The sequence below is a fragment of the Rhincodon typus genome, chromosome 2 (assembly GCF_021869965.1).
Source record: "Rhincodon typus isolate 14 chromosome 2, sRhiTyp1.1, whole genome shotgun sequence".
Taxonomy (NCBI): Eukaryota; Metazoa; Chordata; class Chondrichthyes; order Orectolobiformes; family Rhincodontidae; genus Rhincodon; species Rhincodon typus.
In genome coordinates this window covers 65,495,389-65,504,446 of record NC_063333.1, presented here as the reverse complement: position 1 = coordinate 65,504,446, position 9,058 = coordinate 65,495,389, and the positions used below count along the sequence as shown (strand labels likewise).

The 9,058-nt window shown below is 42.8% G+C and overlaps 1 protein-coding gene across 1 annotated transcript in view; it reads left to right on the top strand.

Annotated features, from left to right (window-relative positions):
- Positions 1–464: 464 nt before the first annotated feature.
- Positions 465–9,058, top strand: part of ino80c (INO80 complex subunit C) — a 40,551-nt gene continuing 31,957 nt past the window's right edge. The window contains exons 1-2 of the mRNA XM_020533402.2: positions 465–690; positions 1,518–1,628. Coding sequence (XP_020388991.2) covers positions 475–690; positions 1,518–1,628 — 327 coding nt within the window. The 5' untranslated portion in view covers positions 465–474. The remainder of the gene's footprint in view (positions 691–1,517; positions 1,629–9,058) is intronic.

Sequence of the window (9,058 nt, the reverse complement as noted above, 5' to 3'; positions counted from 1 at the left end):
GCTGCCAAGATATGGGAAGTACCGAAAATATTCTGAAGTGACTCCTTCAACATTCAGTGGAGTTTTTGACCGACTAGGTTTGTATTCATAAAAGGTGCAGGGCTGGATGAACACAGCAGGCCAAGCAGCATCATAGGAGCAGAGAGGCATACACGTTTTGTTTTGGCAACTCTGAAGGACAGCCTGTCCCCATGAAACTAATTAAGCAGAAAGAGCTGCAATGGTGAAAATAGATTTGTGGAGTTCTTGAAATAATCCAATAATCATTTGGTACAATTTCGGTTAATTAATTATCAGGTAAAGATAAAAGCATCTAAAGTTCACATTAATGAAAGCCGACAATGTCTTCATAGACCTAAAGGACCAGTGACTATTCTCCCACTAGAGAGAGACGACTGGTGGTGGTTTAACACCACTGTTCAGTGAGTCGCACAATTCCACGTTCTGTTTTAAACTCCCTCTAGACTATACGAAATGACACAGTGCGCATGCCTATTTCGCCCGGAAGGCGTGACGCAATCGCGCACGGAATCGTTTCCTTGGTTTCCTGGAAACGTGAAAAGAATGGCGGCCATGGTATCGCAGGTGGCAGTGGTGGCATCGACTCCCACCAAACCTCGGAATAAGAAAAGGCCGACAAGTCCGGGGAACAGCGGGGGTGTGGCTGCGAAGAAGAAGAGAATAGGACAGGTACTTGTGGATAGTGTTTGTGGGTGATATGAATCACGGAAACGAATATATTAAAGGGAACGCCCAGGCGTATGAGCAAATAGGTTAAACTAAATCAACATTGCCGTATCAGAAAAGTACACGTTTGTAGGCATGAACAAAGAATGTAAGCGTCAAGAAGTCGTGCAATAAAACATTCTGGTTTGAAAAGAGTTGAAGTACGGCAATTTAGCATTCTTTTTGCACGTGGGAATACATTATATTCTAGAAGCACTGAATTGGGTGTTGTAAAGTTAGATTTCTTTGGATTTAACATAAATAAAACAAAAATGCTAGAAGTACTCAATTTCAGGCAGTACCTGCAGAGAGAAGCAGTTTTGACCTACAGTCTACTGTCCGTAAACATGAAATCATCCAAAACTTTCATCTTGATTCGCACCAAATCCTTTTCATTCCCTCAAAATTTTGCCCCTCAGCTTGCTGACAAAAATGACTGCCAGTTAAATGAAATCTTGATTTTAAAATTTCATCCTTTAGTAGTTCCTTATCATTTTATGCTTTATAATGCTCCTGTGACGCTCTTTGTGACATTATGTATTTACATTGCATCTTTGACATAATAAACTGTTGAAAGGAGAGTGGAATAGAACTAGCTGAATTGACCATGCAGAGGTCCAGCACAGATATGACAGGCAAAAAGTCAATTGTGTGGACCGTATTCTGTGCCTCTTGCAGAAGCAGTTCACAGGATGACTAATCTGTGCTTTAATCAATAATGTGAGCCTTGTTTCTTTACAGCTGAACAGTCAAAGTTAATGATTTGAATGTGCACTTTTTTTCAAATGTAGAATGTTGTGTTGGATACTATCGGTGAGAATCAAAGTTTGGCTACAGATTCCAGTCCAGGGCACGGAGAGCCTGCAGTAAAACCTTTGATATTTAAGGATCCAAATTTTATTGTAAGTATTTTTTTTTACCTGAAGTGGCAAATCCCACAGAACTTTTCTTCCCCCCACCCCCCGACTTTACAATCGCTCAAAATATATTTTCAGGCTATCATTGTCAATCAGTTTTATGCTAAGGATTTAAAAAAAAAAGTACAACAATCTTGCTTAAAAAAAATTGACCAATTGGGTAAATAGCTCTAACAACAAAGGTGTGTCCTCACAGGGAAATTTAATGGTGGAAAGGCTTGTTCATTTTGCAACATGAAATGTGACAGAAGAAAGTAATGACTCTAATTCTGTTTAACCCAAAAAATGGATTTTAACATGCTCACATATACCATGACTTTTGAACTCCCTGGCAGCTTTAAGGCTGGAAAGCATCAAGAAAAGTGAATGCATCAGTAGCACCAGAAGAAATAATCACCTAATTACATTTCTAAAATAGTGTATACCTAACTTTTTCCTTTTAATTTTCTTTTGCTGGTGTAAAGTTAAATGGGTTTCCTGTGTTATTGCACATTATCTGTCAACAGTACATTGTTATGGATGAAATTTCACTCAGTGTAAAGGAAAAATGTGGAGATCTTAGCAAGAAAATTACTTATGGGCTTGAGAGAATAAAAGATAATGAGGCCATTTAAGAAAGAGATGTACAAGGTGAAAACAGTATGAAATATTTAAACAAATTAGGTAGCACAAAAATGGATGCGAAAATTGATATGTTGAGGATGAAAATATGTTAGGATGTATGGCCAAGAGGGATTTAGAAGAGACCAATGTCCCCTGACATGTGGGATGCCAATTGACATTCCCAAAGATAAAGAGACCCCAGTTTTCAAGGAAACATCAATGCAGAGGGTGATGCAGAAAGGCTTAAAATTTTTCTTTAATTCACTCATGTGATGTCACTGTCTGGCCAGCATTTATTGATTATCCCTAGCTGCCCTTGGGGAGGTGGTGGTGAGCTGTCATCTTGAAATGTTGCAGTCCATGTACCCACAATTCCAGGATTCTGACCAAGTAAAGGTGATGAGTAACTTGGAGGGGAACTTGCAGGTTGTGGTGTTCCACTTATCAGCTATCCTTGTCCTTCTAGATGGATATGCTCATGGCTTCAAAGGTGCTGTGTAAGGAGCTTTGTTGAGTTTCTGTAGTGCATCTTGCAGGTGGTACATACTGCTGTTACTGAGTGGTGGTAAAACTTATTTGTGGATGTGGTGCCAGTCAAGTGGCTGCTTTGTCCTGGATGGTGTTAAGCTTATAGAATGTTGATGGGTCTACAGTCATCCAGGCATTTGGGGAATACTCTCTCACATCCCCAACTTGTGTCTTGTAGATGGTGGACAGGGTTTAGGGAGTCACGGTGGTGTATTTTTTGCTGCAGTATTCCTAGCCTGTGACCTCTTGTAGCTACCATATTTAGGTGGCTAGTCCAGTTCAGTTCCTGGCCAGGAAGTTCATAGTGAGGATTTGGTAATGTTAATGCCATTGAAGTGGTCATTTAAGGGGCAGTGGTTTAGATTGTCTCTTATTGGAGATAGTTATTGTCTGACATTTGTGTGACACAATTGTTACTTGCCATTTTTCTGCCAATCCTGGATATTGTTCCAAATCTTGTTGCATTTGGGCATGACTGCTTCAATATCCAAGGAGTCATGAATGGGGCTGAACTTTGTGCAATTATCAGTGAATATCCTCAGTTAAAGGTGTTTGGGCCTTGGACATCGCCATGACGAATTCCTGCAGAGATGTCCTGGAGCTGAGATGCCTGACCTCCAACAACTACAACCATGTTCCTATGTGCCAGATATGGCTCCAACCAGCTGAGGGTTTTCCCCTGATTCCCATTGACTCCAGTTTTGCTAGGGCTTCTTGATGTCACACTCAGTCAAATACAACCTTGATGTCAAGGGTTGTCACTCTCACCTCACCTCTGGAATTCAGCTCTTTTGTCAATGTTTGAACCAAGGCTGTAATGAGGACAGGAGCCGAGTGGCCCTGGCAGAGCCCAAACTGGGCGTTACTGATGAGCAGGTGCAGCTGATAGCACTGATGATACCTTCCGTCACTTTACTGATTGAGAGTAGATTGATTGGAGGGTCACTGTTTGGGTTGGATTTGTCTGGCTTTGAGTGGAAATGATATACCTGAGCAATTATGCAAATTTTTCAGGTAGATGCCAGTGTTGTAATTGCATTGGAACAGCTTGGCCAAGTGTGCGACAAGTTCTGGAGCACAAGTCACAGCAGTATTGTAGAAATATTGTCAGGCCCATAGTTATTGTAGTATCCATTGCCTTCAGTCATTTCTTGATATCAGGTGGAATGAAACAAATTGGCTGTAGACTGTCATCTGTGATCATAACACCATAAGAGTGATGCTGGGGATTTCTGATGCTGTTGGTATCAACTTGACCCTTTTGGCTAAAGATTATTGTGAATGCTTCTGACTTGCCTTTTGCACTGATGTGCAGTGTTCTGCCCTAATTGAGTATGGAGATGGTTTTGGACCATCCTCCAATTGTCCGCCACCGTTCATGACTGGATTTGATAGGAATGCAGAGCTTAGATCTCATCCATTGATCTGACCCCATCACTTAGCTTTGTCTATCACTTGTTGCTTACACTGTTTGCCACGCAAGTAAACCTGATTTGTAGCTTCAATGGGTTGATTATTTTTAGGTAAATCTGGCGCTGCTATTGGCATGCCCTCCTGTATTCAACTTTGAATGAGAGTTGATCCCCTGGCTTGATGGTAATAATAGGGTGGTGGGGTTTGGGGTTGGGGGTGTGGGGTAATATGACCATAACATATAGGAGCAGAAATAGGATATTTGACCCATTGAGTCTGCTCTGCCATTTGATCATGGCTGAAATGTCTCTCAACTCCATTCTCCTGCCTTCTCCCTTGTAACCCTTTATCTCCTCACTAGTCAAGAACCTATTTACTTCTATCTTAAAGATACTCAATGATTTGGCCTCCACAGCCTTTGGTGACAATGAGTTCCACAGATTCACAAACATCTGGCTGAATAAATTCCTCATCTCAGTTCTAAAGAGTCATCTCTTCACTTGAGGTTATACCCTCACTTCCTAGTCTCTTCTACTGGTGGAAACATCTTCTCCATGTCCACTCTATCCAGGCCTCTCAGTATTCTTGAAGTTTCAGATTCTTCCCCCTGCAGTCAATTGAGTACAGACCTAGACTCCTCAACCACTCCTCATATGTCAAGCCATTTATTCCTGGGATCATTCTTGTGACCCTTTCCAAGCCTAGCGTATCCTTCCTTAGTTTGGGTCCTCAAAACTGCTCGTGATATTCCAAATGTAGACTGACCGGAGTTTATATAGCCTCAGCAGTACATCCCTGCTCTTGTATTCCAGCCCCTCTTGAAATGAGTGCTAACATTGCATTTGCCTTCCTATCTGCCAACTGTACCTCTACATGTTCGCCCCAAAAGAATCCTGAGCTGGGACCTCTAAGCCCTTTTGTGCTTCAGATTTCCAAAGCCTTTTTCCATTTAGAAAATAGTCTATGCCTCTATTCCAACCAAAGTGCATAATCTCACACTTTCCCACACTGCATTTTCATCTTGACCAAGTCCTTCTGTGGTCTCCCCACTTTCTCAACACTACCTGTCCATCCACTTGTATGCTGGCCCATGTGGTTGCTGGAGTGTGATCCTGTTGCTACTGATTATGAGTTGCTAGATCTGTTCAAAGTTTGACCCATTTAGCATGGTGATAATGCCGCACAATACTATGCAAAACCTTCTCAAAATGAAGGCAGGACTTCATCTCCACAAGGATTGTGTGATGGTCATTATTACAGACACTTATATCCATAGCAGGTGGATTGGTGAGAATGAGGTTTTGAGCTTTTTCCTCTTGTTTCCTTTCCATTCCATCTGCCGCAGACTCAGTCCAGCGGCTATGTGTCTTTTAGCACTTGACCAGCTCGACCAGTAGTGCTGCTGCCATGCCATTCTTGGTGGTGGACATTGAAACTTCCCACTCAGAGTATGTTCTGTGCCCTTGCTCCCTCCTTGCTTTTTCCAAATTCTCCTCCTCATGGAAGAGCATTGGTTTACCAGTCAAGGGAGGACGGCATGTGGTAATCAGTATGGTGCCACATCCTCTGCTGGGCCTGTCCTGTATTGGGACAGGACATGTGTGCGGCTGAGGATGGAGATGGTGGTGTCAGGGACATAGTCATACTCATGGAATCATACCTTACAGACAATCAGGCTGCTGCTTGACTATTCTGAGTCAGCTGTCCCAATTTTGCCACTAGCCCCAAATGTTAATAAAGAGGATTTTGCAGGATTAAAAAGGCTGTTTTTTGTCAATATCATTTCCAGTATCTCAGTCAATGCCAGTAGTCTGTCCAGTTTCATTCCTTTTATTTTGAGACTTTCTAGTGATTGTTACAACTGAGTTAAAGGTAGTTGTCTTTTCCCTAGGATAGGGGATTTCAAGACTAGGGGGGCACATTTTTAAGGTGAGAGGACAGAGATTTAAAAAGACGTAAGAGGCAAATTTTTTTTACACAGAGAGTGGTTCGCATGTGGAATGAACTTCCTGAGGAAGTGGTGGATGCGGCTACAATTACAATGTTTAAACGATATTAGGATATGTACGTTTTTAGGAAAGGTTGGGAAGGATATGGGCCAGGAGCAGGCAGGTGAGACTAGTTTCGTTTGGATGTATGTTTGGCATGGACTGGTTGGACCGAAGGGTCTGTTTCTGTGCAGTATGACTCTATGACTGACTTGCTACCCCATTTCAGAGGGCAGTTAAGAGTCAGTCATGTTGCTATAGGTCTGGAGTCAGGCCATATAGGCCAGACCAGGTTAGGACAGCAATGTCCTTCCCTCAAGGGCATTAGTGTAACACCAGATAGGTTTTTTCGAAAATTGACAGTTGTTTCATGGTCATCTTTAGACTCGTAGTTCCAGATTTTAATTTTAAAACTGAATTCAAATTGCACCATCTGTTATGGTGGGATTTGAACCCTGGACCCCAGAACATTACCTGAGTCTCTGGATTAAAGTTGATCACTCCCCTCCTCCCCTTCCAGGATTCCGTGGGTGGTGCAGCAATTTGTCTGGTTAATTCCGATAACAAATGAGACGCCTCCATTTCAAAAAGTAATGCAACTGTTCAGTGGTCTGTGTCCAATGTCCTAGAGGGACAAATGACATACTGACACACAAGGTTGAACAATAGTGGGTCTGTAATGCTCTTAGATCTGCCGAGCAGCTTCCAGGTAACAAAAGGTTTTGGGTTCTTGAGAGTACGGTTGAAAGGTTGGAATTTAACTGAGCTGTTTAAAAATATGGCTGATGGTGTGGGTATAATGATTAGTCTCTAGAGAATGAACTGGTTGGGTTGTTGTTAAGCAATTTCGTATACTGTTCTGGATAAATCATGCCATTGAATGAGAATGCTTAGGATGAGAGGGTATCATCTATAGAATGTAAGAGAATCTTGATTATGCTTTTTTTCATTACAACAATGCAAAATAAGGGAATAATAATGATGATCTGATTTGTGTTTAAAATTCTGGAAAATTGGTAAATACTGAAAATTCGCTGAACAAAAGGGCCCACATCAAAAGTAAGGGATTTTGTAGAAAGGATACGATATACCTCTGTATACAAATTTTAAAGTTGTGCAATTCATTTTGAGAAGTTTACGATTGAGGCAAAAACTATTCAAAATCAGTTTGAAAGGTGAATAAAGGGAAAGAAGTGGAAAGGCAAATAGAAATCTTGTATTTGCAAATCTTCCACTGTTACACTGGTACTGTGCCCCACCTCTTTGTCCGCTACATTGATGACTGTATCGCTGCTGCCGTGTGCTCCCACAAGGAGCTAGAATTGTTCATCAACTTTACTAACACTTTTCACCCCAACCTCCGATTTACCTGGACCATCTCCAATACCTCCCTCTCCTTCCTAGTCCTCCCTGTCTCCATCTCTGGTGACCGTCTCAAAACTGGCATTTTTTTCAAGCCCACTGACTCCCACAGCTACCTAGACTCCACCTCCTCTCACCCAATCTCCTGCATGAATGCGATCCCCTACTCCCAATTCCTCTGCCTCCGCCGTGCCTGATCCCAAGATGGAGCATTCCATTCCCACACATCCCAGATGTCCTCTTATTTCAAGGACTGTAACTTCCCCGCTCCAGTGATCAAAAATGCCCTCAACTGCATCTCTTGCATTTCGTGCACTTCTGCCTTCACGTATCACCCCACCAACCTCTGCATCCAACATATCATTCTCCGCCACTTCCGCCACCTGCAGTCCAACCCCACAACCAAAGAGGTATTTCCCTCCCCGCCTCTATCTGCTTTTTGTAGGTATCACTCTCTCCGTGACTCCCTCGTCCATTCCACACTCTCCATTAACCCCATCACTCTCGGCACCTTTCTCTGCAACCGCAGGAACTGCTACACCTCCCCCCTCACCTCCATTCATGGCACAAAACAAACCTTCCACATCAGACAGGAGTTCACCTGCACATCCGTCAACTTGGTCTACTGTATCCGCTGCTCTTGATGTGGCCTCCTGTACATTGGTGAGACCAAGCGTAGACTCGGAGACTTTTTTGTAGAGCATCTGCGCTTTCTCCGTGACAAATGACAACACTTTCCAGTCGCCAACCATTTTAACTTCCCCTCCCACTCCTTGGGTGACACGTCCATCCTGGGCCTCCTCCCAGTGTCACAATGACACCACCCACAAACTGCAGGAGCAGCACCTCATGTTCCACCTTGGGAGCCTATAGCCCAATGGCCCAAACGTGGAATTCACCAGGTTTTAAATCTCCCAACCCTCCTTCTCATCCCTGCCTCCTTGACCTGACACAACCTGTCCATCTCCTCTCCCACCTATCTATCGGTCCCATCCCACTGATCAATCCCCACCACTCCCTACCTGCACTCACCTACCATCATCCCATCTACCTTCCCCAGCCCCACTCCTCTCTCTCTTTATTTCTGAGCTCCCTTCCACCTCCCCATTTCTGAAGAAAGGCCCCAACCCAAAACGTCAACCTTCCTGCTTCTCTGTTGCCTGGCCTGCTGTGTTCTTCCAGCTCCACACAGTGTTATCTCTGACTTCAGCATCTGCAGTTCTTGCTATCTCTTTGGAAATGCTTCTTCTTTTGGAAGACAAATGCCAACACAGACTGTGTATTTAAAATCCTGTTTATATTGTAATTCCTAGATATTTTATTGTTTAGGAGTAATTGCACATCTGTCAGTGTATAAAGTTCAACGTTAATCATTATCCTATAGTTGTGTTTATTCATTGTCTTGGATTCTGATATGTTTGCTTAACCATTGGAAAATCCTGTAGTTTTGTTGGCTTGGTTGTACATCATCTAATGAAGAAGATCAGAACTGTGTTGTACAATGGATATTTGTTGTATTTC